Here is a 19,983-nt window from a genome sequence, read left to right as displayed (position 1 = left end):
ATGGATGGACACACACACACACGGATGCATGGACACACACACACACGGATGCATGGACACACACACACACACACACGGATGCATGGACACACACACACACGGATGCATGGACACACACAGGGATGGACGACACACAGGGATGGACAGGCATGTCTCACCCTCGGCTTATACACGAGTCAATAATTTTTTCCAGTTTTTTGGGGGTAAATTGGGGACCTCGGCTTATATTCGGGTCGGCCTATACTCGAGTATATACGGTACTGTTACCGCACAATTGTCAGTTAAAGCGACACAGTGCCGAATCGCTAAAAGTGCTCTGGTCAGGGTGGGGGTAAATTCTTTCAGGGCTGAAGTAGTTAATGACTGGCATAGTACCACTGGATTGGCGTAAGGCCAATGCAGTGCCTATATTTAAAAAGGGATAACAGTCTTTACAAAGTAACTATGGAGGGTTTAACCTCCCTGGCGGTATGATTCAGTCTGGATTTAGGTGCTGAAAGTGGTACAATTATTTTGCGTGGAAATTTGGCGTTTTATATTGTAGTGCAGTAATTCTTGGGAATAAACCTCTTAAATCTGTTCAAACCAGAGTCTAGCAGACATCCCGAGTATGCTAAAGTTTATAATATAATAAAAAATAATAAAAATTATTCAATAATGTAATCAAATCCTAAAACACTGAAAAAGGGACACTTTTTGGTTGCTTTGGTTACAATCTCCAAATTTCAGGCAGAAAAAACAGTATTTATAATATAAAAGTGCATGCAGGGCATTGCACAGACCACTAGGGACAAAGGGGGTGTGTATTTTTTAATACAGTTCTGTAATCTGTAAGATTACAGTGCTGTGTGTGTTTTAACTTTTTTGAATTTGCCGCCGTTCTCCGCTCCCATGCGCCGAAGCGTTGCAGGGAACGGAGCTCGGCGGCACTCAGCACTGTGAATCGAGTGGAGGACAGCTCGCTCACACAGCGCGGAGGACATCGCTGGATCCAGGGGACAAGGTAAGTAACTTCTCTGTGTGTCCTTCCCTGCATCCAGCGATGCGATCCCGAGTCTGGCTCAGGGTTACCGCTCCTGTCAGTAAAATCCCAACCCGAGCCAGACTCGGGATTACCGCTAGGGGGGTTAATAAAAGTCCACATAGATGAGCTCTAGCTGGAAAAAAATATTTTAAGTAACAGACAGCATGGATTCATGAAAGAAAGAAGTTGTCAGATAAATCAGATTTCTTTTCATAAGCAGGTAAGTAAAACTTTGGACAGAGGGGTGGCGGTGGTCGTGCTGGATTTTGCAAAAACGCTTGACACAGTTCCTCACACACGGCTAATGTGTCTACAGGCTTAGAAAAATCTGTTTGTATATGAACAGAAAAATGGCTAAAAGACCGAATTCAGAGAGTAGTGGTTAATGATTTATACACTGAATGGTCCAAGGTTATTAGTGGTGTACCACAAGCTTCAGTTTTAAGACCCTTTTTAATATATTTATGAACGATATAGGCTCTGGGATTAAAAGTACCATTTCAGTCTTTGTGGGTGACACCAAGCTATGCAGGGGAATAACATCCTTATAGGATGTCTCCAACTTACAAGCTGACCTCAGGCAACTATGTGTCAAATGAGGTTCAGTGTTGATAAATGTAAAGCTGTGCACTTGAGAGTGCTAGAAACATGCATGCATCATACATACTAGGGAGATTCCATGGTGGGGAAGGATCTGGGTGCCCTGATAGATCATAAGCTTAATAATGGAATGCAATGCCAAGCTGCAGTTTCCAAAGTGAGCAAAATCCTTTTGTATTAGGGGAAGCATGGACTGCAGAGAGAGAAATATAATTTTGCCCCGTACAAATTATTAGTAAGACCTCATCTGAAATATGCAGTTCGGTTTTGGGCACCAGTTCATAAAAAGGATATCGGGGAATTGGAGAAAGTGCAGAGAAGGGCAACCAAACTGATAACAGGCATGGGGAAGCTCAGCTATGAGGAACGATTAGCTAAACTGAAGGTACTCTCTCTTAAGAAGAGGGGATTAAGAGGGGATATGATCGACATGTATAAATACATAAATGGTCCATATAATGAAGTTGGTGTTGAGTTATTCACTTTAAGGTCATCATAGAGGGCAAGGGGGCACTCTTTACATCTGGAGGAAAATAGGTTTCACCTCCAAATACGCAAAGGCTTCTTCACAGTAAGTGTGGAATAGACTCCCTCAAGTGGTGGTTCTGACCAGCTCAGTAGATTGTTATAAGAAAGGTCTGGATTATTTCCTAGATACACAAAATATAACTGGATACTAATATTTATAGGTAAAGTGGATCAAAGGTATATCCGATTGCCTCTTGGGGGACCAGGAAGGATTTTTTTCTCCTGCTGGAGCAAATTGGATCATGCTTCATTGTGTTTTTTTTGCCTTCCTCTGGAACAATATATATAGGATTGTACATTTATTACTAACTGACTAACTATGTAACTATGTTGGCATAATACACCTACAGGTCATTGTTCAAAGCAACAATACAAATGTATACAGCACCAAAAGTTGGATGGTGAAGACCAGTGTTTCTCAACTCCAGTCCTCAAGGCGCCCCAACAGGTCATGTTTTCAGGCTCTCCATTATTTTGCACAGGTGATTTGATCACTTTCATTGCCTTAGTAATTACCACAGCCGTTACATCTGAGGGAAATCCTGAAAACATGACCTGTTGGGGTGCCTTGAGGACTGGAGTTGAGAAACACTGGTCTTCACCATCCAACTTTTGGAGCTTGTTTGGAAAGAACACAATCCATGAGGTATGCATAGGGGAGAGGAAAACTTGTTTATTTAGTCTTAGCTTAAAGACGTGCATTTTTCAAAAAGCTTGAAAAATTAGATAATAGTGAAAATGTGGGCTGGAGATGTGTGAGATGAGAGGATGAAAGCTGTTTTCAAGTTTCTAGCCACTGAGCATATAATCATATTAGGAAAAAAATATTTTGAGAGGACATCTTGTCCTGCACAAAGATTAATTTTAGTCTTCAGCTGACCATACAATCTCCTTTAGATTCCCCATAAACAATGTTGTGCAGGGCCATGCCTGATTTGATACAAATAAATGGATTATATAGGTTTGTCCACAAATTACAAAGTTTTGGTAATTCTCAAGGCGACTGTACAGAGTTTGCAATTAGATTGTATAGTGTGCTTAAGTCCTTTCCGAGAATGCAGATAGGAAGTGGAAAAGGCATATTGGAAGTTTCAGAATAATGATGCCATAAGTAGTCAAAAATAAACTGATTGAATGTCTACAATTTACAGTAAGCTGACATACTGTAAATAGGTAAATAGCAGCTTTATGCCATTATTTTCAACCCAAGAGATCTGTGAAGATGGAGCTCTGACACCCCAATTCCTCAGGAACAGGGTGCATTGAGCTCTAACTTCAGTACTGGAAGTTAGTGTTTAAATACTGGCATACAGAGAGCTTCCAGAACACTGAAGATGAATAAAGGAATGTGTGTGTCTTTTTTTTATCCCCTTATGCTAGCTGAATACGTTGGACATATTACTGGTTAACATATAGTATATGGATTACATCAGGTTTAATGTACTGTCAATTCTTGCCAAAATTTTCAGTGAACATATGGTACAAAGATAGACTGGTGAAATCTATCTATAAATAGTTGTGTTGGAAAATGGAGAAATGTTATTGAGTTCACCCTTTAAAGGCAATATAATGTAGAGAAAATGTGTTAAATATCAATTTCACCCTCATGTTTCTGGAATGCACATGCTTTATGCACCCATGTGGAAAAATGTTAAAAAATGATATTTGTGTGTTGCCACTCCTTATTCCTCAGTATGGCATAACGAAACAAGTCTGAGAAAGGAAAAAATTGTATTATTGTGAGAAGCTGTTCTAAAGTCTAAACATGTTTTAACTTAATGTATTCCTTGCATTAAGGTAAAAAATGTTTATGTAGAAATATGCCCCCCTCCTCATCCTTACATAAGCCCTTACTCGATTCAGCTCTGTGCCCATCTGTAGCAATGCCATTGGCTCCTGCTGCTGTCAGTCAAATCCTATAATGAGGGGGTGGGAGGTGGGGCTAAGCCACACTGTATGTGTCTATGGACTCAAGCAGCGTTGCTCAGGATCATGTCCAGCAAGTGTGCCACAATAGGAAACAGCTTTTGCATGGTGGCACAATGAGAAGAGGAGGAGCCAGGAGGGTGACTCAAGTAGAGGAGGTTTGGGGTAGCTTTGTGCAAATCCATTGCACAGAGCAGGTAAGTATACAGTAAACCTGTTTGTTTAAAAAAAAAAAAATCACTTTAATTCAGGGCTTCTGGGTCAGAACAGCAATTAGCATTTTTAGAAGAGCTTGAATGGCATCTTTGCCCTCACAGGACAGGTTTCCTTTAAACAATATCCTGCTCTTCCATTTAGCAAGAGTTAAAAAAAAAAAGATTTGTCCATTAAAGTGGCTGTCATTCGTCACATTCAGTGCTGTGGAAAAGTATTTACCCCTTCCCTTTTTTTTCTTTTTTTGCATATTTCTCCTACTTAAGTGATTCAGATCATCACACAAATTTTAATATTACACAAAGATAACCAGAGTAAATCCAAGATGCAGTTTTAATGAACTGTAATTAACCACAATTTTTTGGAAAGCTGAGTTAAATTTCACTTGCCACACCCAGGCCTGATTACTGCTAGACCTGTTGAATCAAAAAAAAATCACTTAAATAGAAGCTGTCTGACAAAGTGAAGCACGCTAAAATATCTCAAAAAGCAACACATCATGCAGTGATCTAAAAAAATGCAAGAACAGATGAGAAACAAAGTCATTGACATGTATCAGTCTGGTAAGGATTACAAAGCCATTTCTCATGCGGCGTAGACACGACTAAACTTTCTGGCAGAAAAGGTCAGACGGAATCATTCTGTCAGATATTACGATCGTGTGCGGGCTTCATCTGACTTTTTTCTACAAAAATTCTGATGGACCTAGAAATAGAACATGTTTAAAATCTGTCCGACTAAATCAATTTCTATCGGGAAAACCATTCGTCTGTATGCTGGTATGATGGACGAAATACGACGCAGGGGCATCTATTGGCTACTGGCTATTGAACTTCCTTTTCTAAAACCGTTGTACATCATCATGTTCAAAACGAACGGGCTTTGGTCTGTTTGTGTGTGGGTAAGTCTGTTCATTTGGAAGTCCGCCGTAACTCTGTCAAAAGTCAGTCGGAACTCGGTCGGGAAGACCGTCTGACCCTTTCTGCCAGAAAGTCGCGTGTACACGGCATAAGGCTTTGTGACACCAGTGAATCACGATGAGAGGCATTATCCACAAATGGAGAAAACTTAGAACAATGGTGAACTTTACTAGAAGTGGCCGGCCAACCAAAATTACTCCAAGAGCACAACGACTCATCCAGGAGGTCATAAAAGAACCCAGAACAACATCTAAAGAACTGCAGGCCTCATTTGCCTCAGGTAAGATCAGTGTTCATGATTCAACAATAAGAAAGAGACTGTGCAAAAATGGCATCCATGGGAGAGTTTCAAGGCCAAAGCCACTGCTGACCAAAAAGAACACACAAGCTCATCTCACATTTACCAAAAAAATCTTGATTATCCCCAAGACTTTTAGGAAAATATCCTGTGGACTGAGACATAAATTTGACTTATTGGAAGGTGTGCGTCCCGTTAAATCTGGAATAAAACTAATACAGCATTTCATAACAAGAACATCATACCCACAGTCAGACATGGTGGTTGTAGCGTGATGGTCTGGGGCTATTTTGCAGCTTCAGGACCTGGACAACTTACAATAATTGATGGAACCATGAATTCTGAGCTCTACAAGAAAATCCTAAAGGAGAATGTCCAGCCATCAGTTCGTGACCTCAAGCTCAAGTGCACTTGGGTTATGCAGCAGGACACTGATCCGAAACACAACAGCAAGTCCACCTCCAAATGGTTCAAACAAAGCAAAGTTTAGGTTTTGGAGTGGCCTAGTCAAAGCCTGTACTTTCATCCAATTGAGATGCTGTATCTTGACCTTACACAGGCCGTCCATGCTGGAAAACCCTGGCTGAAATGTGGCTGAATTAAAACAATTCTAGAAAGAGTGGGTCAAAATTTCTTCACAGAAATGTGAAAGATTTATTGCCAGTTATCGCAAATGCTTTATTGCAGCTGTTGCTGCCAAGGGTGGCACAACCAGTTATTAGGTTTAGGGGGCAATTACCTTTTCACATAAAGCCAGGCAGGTTTGGACAGCTTTTTGCCTTAATAAATGAAACCAACATTTAAAAACTGCATTTTGTATTTACTCGTGTTATCTTTGTGTAATAAAACTTGTTTGTCATTTAAGTGTAACAAATATACAAAAAAATCAGAAAGGGGGCAAATACTTTGTTATAGCATTGTATACCAAGTGAAGTGAAAAGCCTCAGATGATACAGAGAGATGAAACAAATCTCCCTACATAAGTTTTACATGTATATCTGCAGACTTTAGCTTTATATACTGTTTAGAAAGTGCACATCCTGTTAGACTATTCTCTTCCTGATTTACTTGTGGGTGTGGATTCTTGCCAAACACTAGGAGACAGCTGATTGGAGGAAAGGCACACAGCCCCTCTCTACATAGGGAGAGACTTGCAGAGCTGTGCTGTGAATAGACTAGCTCTCTGCTAATCTATTTATAGCACCCACCCTGAAACAAAATTCAGGCTGGTTTTATCACAGTTGTTAGAGAACTCGTCAGAAGTTATCATGCTGATAACAGAAGAACGGAGCAGGAGAAAGGCACATGACTTAGGGCTTTGGAGAGAGATAAGAAAACACTACTGATATATGTGCCCAGCTCAAATTTCATGAATTGGGTTTTGTATCCACTTTAAACATCATTACCCAAGAATGAATGGAAATAAGATGACCAGATTTTACATAATGCTGCTTTAATTACGTACAGAGTGCCCATATTTTCCATATTTTTTCCTCCATATTTTGACTAATTTCACAACTCTAATTACTCTGCAAAAAAGGCAGTAAGAGAAGAAAAATAATATACAAAAGTGCTGTGCATATACAATATAGTGCAAATTATATATAAGAAAGAAAACCTGTAAATTCAATTATATCAATAAATAAAGTCCAGAATGCTTTGACACGCTATTACAGAGCAGTCTAAACAAGCTTGTTATGTGGCCAGGCTTCCACCACAGAACCACCCACAATCTCCACTTCAGGTCAGGACTCACAGATCACCCTCTGGTTCAAAAGTGTATCATAATTTAACCACTTGCTTACTGGGCACTTAAACCCCCCTCAGTCCCAGACCAATTTTCAGCTTTCAGCGCTGATGCACTTTGAATGACAATTGCGCGGGCATACAACACTGTACCCAAATTAAATTTTTATCATTTTTTTCCCACAAATAGAGCTTTCTTTTGGTGGTATTTAGTTACAGCTCGGAGTTTTATTTTTTGCTAAACAAACAAAAAAAGATGCAAAAAAAAAAAAATCATGTTTTAATAGTTTGTTATACAATTTTGCAAACGGGTCATTTTTCTCCTTCATTGAAGTGCGCTGATTAGGCGGCACTGATGGCTGCATTGGTGGGCACTGATGGGCTGCATTGGTGGGCACTGATAGGCTGCATTGGTGGGCACTGATAGGCTGCACTGGTGGGCACTGATAGGCATAGTTAAGGCGGCACTAATAGGCACAGATAAGGCGGCACCGATCGGCACAGATAAGGCGGCACTGATGGGCAAAGATGGGCACAGATAAGATGGCATGGATGGGTGGCACGGATAAGTGGCATGGATGGGTGGCACGGATGGGCACTGATAGGTACCACTGATAGATGGGACTGATGGGCACTGATAGGTGGCACTGATAGGTGGCTCTGATAGGTGGCACTGCTGGGCACTGATGGGCACTGATGGGCGGCACTGCTGGGCACTGATGGGCGGCACTGGGGTGCAGCACCTTTAAGGAAGATTGTGGGCACTGTGGGTGGCACTGTTGGTTGCACTGCTGGATGGCACTGTGGGTGGCATTGTGGGTGGCACTGTGGGTGGCACTGTGGGTGGCGCTGTGGGCACTATGGGCACTGCTGGGTGGCACTGATGGGGGCACTTACTTTCATTCAGGATGGCACTGCGGTGGGCAGGTGGGCACTGGCAGGAGGCAGGTGGTCAGCTGTATTGCTGGCCGTGATCGGGACTGATGTCCCGATCACGGCCGCCGGTGATCGGCTTTTTTTTTCTCTCCTCGCGCTGTCAGCGCGAGGAGGAATAATAGCCGATTACCGGCTCCGTTCTGTCACATGATCAGCTGTCATTGGCTGACAGCTGATCACGTGATAAGGGGTCGGGATCGACCCCTTGCACGGATCGGTGATCAGGCGAGTCTCGTGGACTCGCCGATCACAGAGCGCGCCGCGCGCGCCCCTCAGGGGGCGCGCAGGTCGCTCGTAACCGGGACGACGTCAATAGACGTAGTCCCGGAAAAGTAGATCCGCGCTAATGCCGTCATTTGGCAATAGCGCGGATCTCAAGTGGTTAAAAGAAAAAACAATAGTCTAAAACTGATAAAAAGTGCTTTTCATTTACAGTATTTAAACCAGATAACCTAGTTTAAAAAGCATTAAAAAGAGCACATACGTGAACCGAGGCTGGTCCCAATAGAGGGGCAGGCTGCTTCCAGGTTCACAGACTGCTCTGTAATAGGGGATCAAAGTGTTCTGATAAGCAGGAGTCATTTAGTGTTTTGTGGAGGTACACATTGGTGTATGAATATTTGGACATTTTCTGAAGATTTCACACCATTCACATTTGGCACTTTATTGGACTTTTTTCACTGTCACTGGACTATTTATTGATATAATTTAATTCACTAGTTTTCTTTGTTATTTATAATTGCCACTGTATTGTATATGCACATATCGTGTATTAGCTGTTGTGACCGATTTATATCTGATGGTGTGCTTGCTGCTATATATTCTTATTACGTTTTCATTTTAGAGAAGGATTTCTCCAATTAAGAGAAGAAAAATGTCTGATCCACTTTATAGGAAAATACAGTGAAACTAAACAATTTATTATTTGGAATAAACAATTTAAGATTTTTAACTAATGAAGGAGGTAAAACTAAAATACTGTAATGGTAATTTCAAACAATAAAATGTCAAAATATGCAAAAATAAATCTTCCTATAAATAACGTGTAATGTACCTATAGTTTAAGAACAGCAGCAAATTCAACAGAGATTTACATACCTGAGTGCATTTGTAAAAGTCCTATTTTTCATGCACATTCATGCAAACAGATTGTATTGTAAACTAGGATGGATGTCATTATACCTAAATACACGTGTTATATGCTGAAGACTGCAATTTCAAAAAAAAAATGTTCATTCCATAATATAAAAATGCAGAAGGGGATTTTAGTCATTACAAATTCAGCAAAATGGTGTGTTAGCAAACTGGGCAGCCCTGCAAGCGTGAGAAGGTTAGTTAATGATACATGCCGCTTTCACAGAGGCTTAAGAAGATGCAGAAGAAAAAGCAAAGCAGACCTTTACTGAACTGGTGCAGTACAGATTCTTATCATTACTTTAAATGACATACACGCTTTCATTTCTCAATTTTTTTACCATCTAGTTAGAAATCTGTGCTAGTGTTTTGCAGTAAACCAGTAAAAGGAAGGTTTTTCAGTTGCATGGCGTAGGAAGACTAAAGTTGCTTTGATGGAGTAAAAGAGTAAATAACTGGAAAAAAAATAATAATAATATAAACACAAAACGTTCTAGCATGGATTTGGATTCATATAAACTGGAGAAAAGAAAATGAGAGCATAAGTGGGCTTGTTTAAAAAAGCAAACAATCAAGTTTTACCTAATCTTAGGACGCCGTTACAACTAAATGCACTGTGCCACAATGTAAAACCACAGTGTGTTAGGCAGTCAGTTTGTTTAGGTCAATAAACACTTGGCAGAGAGGTTTGGGGTACAGACTCCAAAACCTTCTACCTAGAAAGCAGGTTCCTACAGAAAAAGGACCTCTAAACCTGGCCTAAATCACTGGACGAGCAACCAGACTTTCTGCATGGTTCAAGCATTCACCTTGCTCCTTGGAAAACTTTCTGACAGACAAACTTTCTCCCTGGTACTCAAGTCTAGATTTAGGCTTCACTTCATCTGGACAACACCTCCAGCCGGACAGTGCAGGCCTTAGGCCCCACACTTGGGCCTACCTTTTTGAGACATACCGTATATACTCGAGTATAGGCCGACCCGAATATAAGCCGAGGCCCCCAATTTACCCCCAAAAAAACTGGCAAACTTATTGACTCGTGTATAAGCCGAGGGTGAGACATGCCTGTCCATCCCTGTGTGTGTGTCCGTCCATCCCTGTGTGTCCGTCCATCCCTGTGTGTCCGTCCATCCCTGTGTGTGTGTGTGTCCATCCATCCATCCATCCCTGTGTGTGTGTGTGTCCATCCATCCATCCATCCCTGTGTGTGTGTGTCTCCATCCATCCATCCATCCATCCCTGTGTGTGTGTGTCTCCATCCATCCATCCCTGTGTGTGTGTGTCTCCATCCATCCATCCATCCATCCCTGTGTGTGTGTGTATCCATCCATCCCTGTGTGTGTGTGTCTCCATCCATCCATCCCTGTGTGTGTGTGTCCATGTGTGTGTGTGTGTGTGTGTGTGTGTGTGTGTGTGTGTGTGTGTGTGTGTGTGTGTGTGTCCAGCCTACCTGTGTCCCGAGCCTGTGTCCCGAGCCTCCGTCCCGTGCCTTGCCTCCTTGCCTCCGTCCCGTGCCGTGCCTTGCCTCCTTGCCTCCGTCCCGTGCCGTGCCTTGCCTCCTTGCCTCCGTCCCGTGTCGTGCCTTGCCTCCGTCCCGTCCCGTGCCGTGCCTTGCCTTGCCTCCGTCCCGTGCCTTGCCAGGATCGCCGCTCTTCGTCGGCGCCTCGGCGGCCATTCTAAAATTCAAAAGCCGCGCCTCCGCCTTCGCCTGTGATAGGCGGAACACTGAATTTCCCAGCAGCCTGTGTTCCGCCTATCACGGACATCGTCTCATCCTCGTCCGTAGTACGAGGATGAGACGATGTCCGTGATAGGCGGAACACAGGCTGCTGGGAAATTCAGTGTTCCGCCTATCACAGGCGAAGGCGGAGGCGCGGCGTTTGAAGGGTAGAATGTCCGCTGTCTGTCTGCTCGACACGCTGATCGGGCAGGCCGACAGCGATGACTCGAGTATAAGCCGAGGGGGGCACTTTCAGCCTCAAAAAAGAGGCTGAAAATCTCGGCTTATACTCGAGTATATACGGTATATGTCCTCCTAATGCAGCAGTCCTGGGAGGTTATGAGCCCAGGAAACCATAGCGTTTCCAGAAGGTTCTCCAAAATATTTATACCCTTGCCACAGTATACACCTCTGGCAATAAATCTCCTAGTGTTTGGCTAGTCAGGTATAAAAATATGCATAACTCAGGTTACAGAATTACACTATTGCCAGGGACACTTCCCTGCAGCAGGCTGAAGTAAACAATCTTTTGAACTTAGGGGGAAACTAACAAAAAGCAGATCTGTCAATTTAAGCTTAGGTTTTATGCAACCCAACAGTACTAAATTTAGCATAGAGACACTGCTGCTTATGTCAGGGTCCCTACATTTAACACAAATGTTACCCTTATCTTAAATATTATATTATATATTTCTATGTATGTGTGTACATGTCACTATGAACTTCCATATCCTTCTAAATTGGGTTTGCTGAGAAATTCACCTGGGAGTTTTTTTTACATTAACTAAGCTCTCGGCTGATGCCACTACAGTGTGGGAAAAAAAGTATTTGATGATCCCCTGCTGATTTTGTATGCTTGCCCACCGACAAAGAAATAATCAGTCTATAATTTTAATGGTTGGTTTATTTCAAGAGTGAGAGACAGAATAACAACAAAAATATCCTCAAAAAAGCATTTCGAAAAAGTTTAAAATTGATTTAAGTAATATTTAATCCCCTATCTATCAGCAGGATGTCTGGCTCCCAGGTGTCTTCTATACAGGTAACCAGCTGAGATAAGCAGTACTCTCTAAGCTCCCATTCACATCAGGGTGATTTGACATGCGACTTGAAATGTCAAATCGCATGCCAAATTGCAGCCAATTGTCGGCAACAGCACCGTCCAAATCGGTCCAACGCTGACTTTGCAGCGCCGCCCCAATTTATAAAAGTAGTTCCTGCACTACTTTTGGCAAGTTCAAGGGCGATTTCAATACACATCTGTGCATGAACCCACACAGCTGTCTTTCAAATGGAACTCATGATGAAATGTGGGTTTAAAATGGTGCGAGTTCAGCTGAACTTGCATGATTGAAAACCCACCTCCAATGTGAATGTACCCTTAAAGGGAGTGTCCCTAATCTCAGCTTGTTACCTGTATTAAATACACCTGTCCACAGAAGCAATCAACTGGATTCCAATCTCCACCATGCCCAAGACCAAAGAGCTGTCCAAGGATGCCAGGGACAAGATTGTAGACCTACACAAGGCTGGAATGGGCTACAAGACCACTGTCAAGCAGCTTGGTGAGAGGGTGACAACAGTTGGTGCAATTATTCACAAATGGAATAAGCACAAAATAACTGTCAATCTCCCTTGGCCTGGGGCTCCATGCAAAATCTCACCTTGTGGAGTTTCAATGATCATGAGAATGGTGATGATTCAGCCCAGAACTACAAGGGAGAATCTTTTCAATAATCTCAAGGCAGCTGGGACCATAGTCACCAAGGAAAAATTGGTAACATACTACACCGTGAAGAACTGAAATCCTGCAGCACCCGCAAGGTCCCCCTGCTCAAGAAAGCACATGTACGGGCCCTTCTGAAGTTTGATCATGAACATCTGAATGATTCAGAGGAGAACTGGGTGAAGTGTTGTGGTCAGATGAGACCAAAATCAAGCTGTTTGGCAACTCAACTTGCCATGTTTGGAGGAGGAGGAATGCTGTCTATGACCCCAAGAACACCATCCCCACCTTCAAAGATGGAGGTGTAAACCTTATGCTTTGGGGGTGTTATTCTGCTAAGCGGACAGGACAGAACAACTTTACTGCATTAAAAGGATGATTGACAGGGCCATGTACCATCAAATCTTGGGTGAGAACCTCCTTCCCTCAGCCAGGGCATTGAAAATGGGTCGAAAATGGGTATTCCAGCATGACAATGACCCAAAATACACAGCCAAGGCAACAAAGCAGTGGCTTTAGAAGAAGCACGTTAAGGTCCTGGAGTGGCCTAGCCAGTCTCCAGACCTTAATCCCATGGAAAATATGTGAAGGGAGCTGAAGATCTAAGTTACCAAACGTTAGCCTTTAAAACCTTAATGACTTGGAGAGGATCTGCAAAGAGGAGTGAGATAAAAGCCCTCCTGAGATGTGTGCAAGCCTGGTGGCCAACTACAAGAAACGTCTGACCTCTGTGATTGTGTTTGCAAATCAATTTCAAACTTTTTTAAATGGGTTTTTCTGCACTTTTTTGTTGTTAGTCTGTCTCTCACTGTTAAAATAAATCATTAATCAATAAATCATTAAAATGGTAGACAACATACAAAATCAACAGGGGATCAGGGGATCAAATACTTTTTCCCTCACTGTAACTGAGAGGGAGGTTCCACATTTTTACTGTTCAGTAAAGAACCCAGTGCGCTGTTTACAATTACATTTCTTCTCATTCGACTTCACGTTGTGGCCATGTACCTTCTTCAGAATCCCGCTCCCTCGCAAGCACCTCTTCTCCAGAGGGAATATGTTTGATTTTTGTAATCTTTCATACTGTAGGTCCTTCAACCCCCCTTAATTTTGCTGCCCTTCTCTGAACTCCCTCTAGTTCAAACATTTTTCTACCAAGGTACATCTATAAATGTCATGGTAGACAAGTGGCAAAATCAAGCTCACAGCCGCTGATGTTGCGACCTTGGTTACCAGCTCTAAAACCTGGCGAAGGTCTTTCCAATAAAAGTGATAGGGCATCTCTTATATTTATCACTTTTATGGGGCTCTCCCTTCCCCAACAAATGCAGGAGGAACTCGGGGGAACTTTAATTTCATCAATCCCTCCTTCAACGAATGCCTCCAGACCCTAGTAACCATAAGTGACAAAATCATGGTCAACTCCAGTTTCATATACCATAGAGACAATTGGGGAAATTCATATTAGTGTATTTTCTCCTGAAAATATGCATTTCATAAATAATTGTGCAAATATTGTATGACATAAAATAATGTAACTACTGTAAACCAGAATAAAAGAAAAAAGAGAACTGCGCAATCCCTAATATTTCATATTAGGATATAAATATCTCAACAGTGAAGCTCAAAAGTGCTCGATGTTACATAAAAAGTCAAAAATGAATACATTGACTACATGCAAAAAATAAACATATATGCAATGTCACCCATTAGTGTAAACATAGCCATATTAACATAAACACTAGATGTCAGTGATACTGGTGCCCAAAAAGGGACATACAGAAGGAAACTTTCAAAGGGAACAAATTACATAAATGATTGGTGCAACAATGTTATAAAGTCCTTGTGAATAAACTGAAAAAGCACCACGTGTCCAAGGTGATTGTCCAATATCAAAACCTATGTTGACGTGAAGCAGATTGAGGTGCACCACCACCATACGGATAACAATGGCTCCTTACCAGATGCCCCAGTAAGGAGCGCTTTATCTTAAAATCAGGTCAGGGAATGCGTCAATCTTGAGTCATCCAAGACAGAAAACCCTTTGGAGCAGGACTCGAATATATTCCAACGGAAAAGCAAAAGGTCCACCGTGGGAAGGAAGAACACTCCAAATAGTGTAAAATCATTTATTAAAAGTAAACATAAAAAGAAGTGCACTTACAGAAGTAAATGGACACAGGGCATATCATCAATGGAAAAGCGTCGGCCGATCGCGAACTCCAAACAATATCCCGTTCTGTAGCAGTTCTATTGAGGCAAAAAGCGTGTCACGCCACCCAACGCGTTTCGTGAAAAGATCACGTCGTCCTGGGGTGTGGGTGACACGCCATAATGCCTCAGTTTTATAATGAATTGTGGCCCAAGTCACCTCCTCCATTGGACCACTCCGCTGCACTTCCGGGTATATACCGGAAGTGACGTATGTAGGTCATAGATCGCAAACATTGAGAACCATCCCCAACCACCAAAACGGAGAGCGAAAAAAAGAAGGAAAAAAGGGGACGCCCACACCGATAACCAGACCACCAGCGCGAGGACCCAAAAGTGTAGCCATATCAAAAATTGAGACCACTTGGCTCCACATCCACAGAACGGAACCAAGCCTCCATATCAGCGCCAATGGGGCGTGGGGTCAAGGATCAGAGCGACGGAAGTGACGCGCATCAGCGCAGTCACCCGTCCCTCTATAGTAAACAAAGTAATAGTCACGCCCCATCCTCTAGCTTGATGATGTGTTGTGTGTGTTGGGCAAGCGCAATACGTCACCGCCCACCACGGAGGTGTACGCGCTCCACCTGGGCCAAGCCTCATTTTCATTACATAAGTGGAGCGGCAAAATATACAAGCGCTCCACTTGGGCCAGGCCTCATTTCCATTATATACGAGGAGCAGCGGTGAACGTACAGAGCTCCTCCCCTAAATGGCGGAAAAATGATCGGCTACCCGACCTATATGAATCTGTTCCCAAATTTTAAAGAGACAGAGCCTCGGGTGCCAAACTCCGCAACTTGTGCTCAAATAACCCGAAAAAAAGTACACAAAAAAGGGGAGGAGGGGGCTTGTCCCGGTACTAATACCAATAGTAAACAGGTTATAAGTAATCCCCAAAAGCAAGTAAAATGTGGATCCAACATTATATGATAAGTTAATGTACCTATCTCATTTTACTATGCATATTGCAAATTGGGTACTGAACATGAATCTGGAGTACCACCCACAGCCACATAGTAGGTGGAATACTAGTGAATTTGGCACATATAAACCACCATTTTATTCTCCTGGGTCTCTGTTATTGGAAAATGTATACCATACTGTTTTGTAGTAATTTCTAGCAAAAAATGCAGAGTTTAACATGTGTGCAAGAAATAAAAATAAATGGTTACGTGCATCTTTTCTGAAGATTGATGCCCAAAACTGAACCCCATTCTAAAGATTAGGTCAAACCAGCATTTTGTACAGTGGTAGAATTATAGCTTTATCTCTTGAGTAAATACCCTTTATAAGGTATGATAGTAGGCCAATTTCAGTAAGGGTAGAAAAATCCTTCCCTCTTTAATTCCTGGAACTCTGCCTGTATCTATGAGTCTGCCTCCTGAAACATGTGACAGTGCACATCATCTTGTGGGATGCCTATGCCACGAGATCTTGTGAAATCTTGCAGTTTACAAACTTCCCATGAAGGCACTGATGATGTTGCCTTCCCAGGATGCAGCTGTGAGGTCAGGGATACCTTACCAGTGCCTCACTCAACAAGGAAGTGGAAAAACTGTAATTATATGTAAAAGCACAAAATGTTTGTTAAACTAGAGAGCTGCATGCTGAAGAAATTTTTAGCAAAAGGGGGGAAAGGTCTGCTTAAAGAAAGTCTGTTGATACCTAAATAAAACTTTGGGTTGAGACAAGCATAAAGAGTTTTATTTAAATTCACATCAACAGAAATTCAGCTGCCAAGTGCCAGTCTTGACCCCTTTGTATCAGCTGCACAGCCAGCAGCCGACTACCATGTCCTAGGAGGGGAGGTGAGTGAGCCATCTCACTGAGGCTGAGAAAAGTCCTTAGAGGGTGAATTTGTGGAGAGTGAGGAGGAATTTGTGGAGGGGGGGATTTGTGAAGAGTGGGGGGATTTGTGACAAGGATGTAGAGGGGGTCAAAGGGGGTTCAAATGCCTGGTGTCCCTGCTTTGCTGCAGCCCGCATATGGTACCATCAACAAGCAGTACAGCAGAGCAGTCAGTGGCAGCTGCAAGGGTTAATAATGACTCCTCTCTTACACCGTCCTATTTCACCAGGCCAGGCTGTCAGGCTCAGGTTAAGGCCAAGATTTTCGCCATTAATGGGAAGGCTTTCCCTGCCCGAAGCAGACAATGGCCTGGCAGGAGGGATTCCCCAGTCATCACTGTCTGTGTTGATAGGGGAATCTTGCAAATTACTTTCCTGCAACCCGTGGTTGCAGGAAAGAATTTGCACCATCTATGGGCTGCCTAACAGTGTCTGGCACAGAGCTATATTACGATGAGGCAGCACACAGCGGGAGCTTCCGGCACCTGTCCCTCCCACCACTCTATTCCCATTGGCTTGCAATGCCTCTTCCTGCCTTGGGGGGAGGAGCTTTGGCTGGGCCAGGGAGTGCAGAATGCTGGGCTGTGTACCCGCTGCATGGATGAACTGGCGACTGCTGCTGCTTTCCACTCCAGGTGTGTCCCTCCTTTCCTTTTGGCCTAGCCTCACTGTGTCCTCAGTTTCCTTAGGCTCAGACTAACTTACCCCTGCTGTGTTGCTGCTGTCAATACAGTACTGGCACTATTTTTGGGGGTTATTATTGCGTCCAGTGACACCAATACTGGGGGTTAAAAATACATCCACTGATACAAATACTGGGGTTAATAGTGCATCCGCAGTTATGTTGTAACAGGAAGGGGCCATCCCCAAACTGTTCCCACAAAGGCTGGAGCATGAAATTGTCCAAAATGTCTTGATATGGTGACGTCTTAAGAGTTCCCTTCACTAGAACTAAGAGGCCAAACCCAACCCCTGAAAAAACAACCCCACACCATAATCCCCCCTCCACCAAATTATTTGTATCAGTGCAAAAAGAAAGGTCCATAAAGACATGGATCAGCGAGTCTGGGGTGGAGGAACTCGACTGGCCCTCACAGAGTCCTGACCTCAATCTGAGATAACACCTTTGGGATGAATTAGAGCGGAGACTGTGAGCCAGGCCCTCTCGTCCATATCAGTGCCTGACCTCACAAATGTGCTTCTGAAAGAATAGTCAAACATTCCCATAGACACACTCCTAAACCTTGTGGACAGCTTTCCCAGAAGAGTTGAAGCTTCTATAACTGCAAAGAGTGGGCAAACCTCAATAGAGAACCCTACGGACTAAGACTTGGGTGCCATTAAAGTTCATGTGCGTATAAAGACAGGTGTCACAATATTTTTGGTAACATAGTGTATTTAACATAGGGGATTATTATTACACAGTGTTTGCAGAAATTGCTTTAAACTATAAAGAAAAGCTTTTGCGATTTTTCCTCTCTTTCTCGGATCTGAAGCAATACATGAGGAAGAAAGGGAAACTCTTGAAAGCTTGTCTTTTAAGTGTTAGGCTAGTACTATAAAAAGCTATCATTGCATGTCACATTACTCTCGTATTTTTTAATCCTATTTATATATACTTCTTTATTTTTTTCAGTGGTATGATTTAGTGGTGAAAATTATTAGCAACCCCCAGTTTTGACTATGGTATCTTATGTGCCCCCCCATATACTGTTCTTCGAGTCCCCACTGTGTAATGCCTTTGAGTCTCAGGAAATCACTATAGCCTTCCACAAGTGGCAAATGTGAAATTATTTCAGAGTTAGGAGTACTTGCTGGCTCTTTGAAGCTGATGATCTGTGGCTCTGGAGCAAATGGGTAAATTGTAAAATAGATATAAATCATAATAATGTTCATGTTTATTTGTTTCATAAACTAACACTAAAAAATCCTTATAATACCAAGTCCTTGGAATCAAATGTAAAAACGATGCTGTTAGTCCCTGGTAGATAGCTAGGAAATCCATAGTCCAGCCAAAATAGGTTGATGCCAGTCCTTAGTTGACAAGTTAACTATCAATGCGGCACTTAGTCTGTCCTGCACCGTGGCAGTATTCACATAAATGACACACATATATGCTCTTAATCACTTTGGCAGTCTTTAAGGATTATGCCCTGTTTACATAAGTTAATTATGAAAAAAACAAGTAAGCCTTCTGCTTCGCTTGCAACCCTTCTGTAGCACACATAGAAGCCAAAAGACAAGCAGAATGGATCCCTTTCTCATAAACTGCTATAAATCCATCAAAAGGCAGTCAGTGGAATGCTATGATACACCATGTAATCTGCTACTGTAATAAAAGAAAAGGGAAATTGCGCTCGGAGGGCAAACAAAGCCGCTAGCACATCAATTCACATAAATTGATCCAAAATTAGTGTAGAAATCAGCGTGTAGCATGATACAGATTGGTGAATTATATATAACATAAATGAAACAAAGTATACACATAAAGTGACATATATATATATAAGGTCATTGTGATTGAAAGTAAAAAGAGTAAAGACACTTAGTGATAAATAAATAAAGCCCAAGATGTATGAAAAACTGCAGTGAAAGTCCAAGAAACAAATCCAGAAATCACCATGAAAGTCCTGGTGTATTCGAGATTAACAATCCGTGGAATCACTTTGTGACCCGCCACCATATGAAAACCATGCACGCTTAACAGAGCAAGTGGACTCTTATACACTACGTATAGAGTCAAACAGGCTTGTGTGATTCCAAACCACCATTCAGTAGTCTAAACCTCTGCTCATAAGGTCCAACACTCTAACGTAGGTTCCAATTATGCATTCATGGTGGGCACATATCAGCATCTCATTCAGTTGTCATGTGTAACGGAACAGCAAACGTGACCACATAGTGTAAAACCACCAGATAATGTTTATTAAAAGAGAAAGTACTAAACACTTACAAAATCAGGAGAATAACAGCGTTTATCAAAAACATCCCGGGGATCATAAAGGCCACTTCCTAGGTCTGGATACGCGATGATGCCACGAGCACGGGTGTCCAATGAGTGCCGGAACCGCTGCATTACATTACATGCAATTTAGCTCATTTGATGAAAGCAACAGTTTTATGCGAGTAGATTTTTAAATGTTTATTAATC

At 42.4% G+C, this 19,983-nt stretch overlaps 1 protein-coding gene across 8 annotated transcripts in view; it reads right to left on the bottom strand.

Moving 5' to 3' along the window:
* DLGAP3 (DLG associated protein 3) overlaps positions 1-19,983 on the bottom strand; it is a 655,676-nt gene that overhangs the window by 194,178 nt on the left and 441,515 nt on the right. For 5 of the 8 annotated variants that reach the window (XM_077481739.1, XM_077481741.1, XM_077481738.1 and 2 more), the window contains one exon: positions 19,786-19,902. The exons of the other annotated variants lie outside the window; for them this stretch is intronic. In XM_077481739.1, coding sequence (XP_077337865.1) covers positions 19,786-19,902 — 117 coding nt within the window. The remainder of the gene's footprint in view (positions 1-19,785; positions 19,903-19,983) is intronic. 8 annotated transcript variants of the gene reach the window in all.

This window comes from Lithobates pipiens, unplaced genomic scaffold (assembly GCF_037356315.1).
Source record: "Lithobates pipiens isolate NorthernLeopardFrog02 unplaced genomic scaffold, aLitPip1_a1.2 Scaffold_16, whole genome shotgun sequence".
Taxonomy (NCBI): Eukaryota; Metazoa; Chordata; class Amphibia; order Anura; family Ranidae; genus Lithobates; species Lithobates pipiens.
Note: the sequence above shows the minus strand (reverse complement) of the source record. Positions and strands in the feature narration are given on the sequence as shown.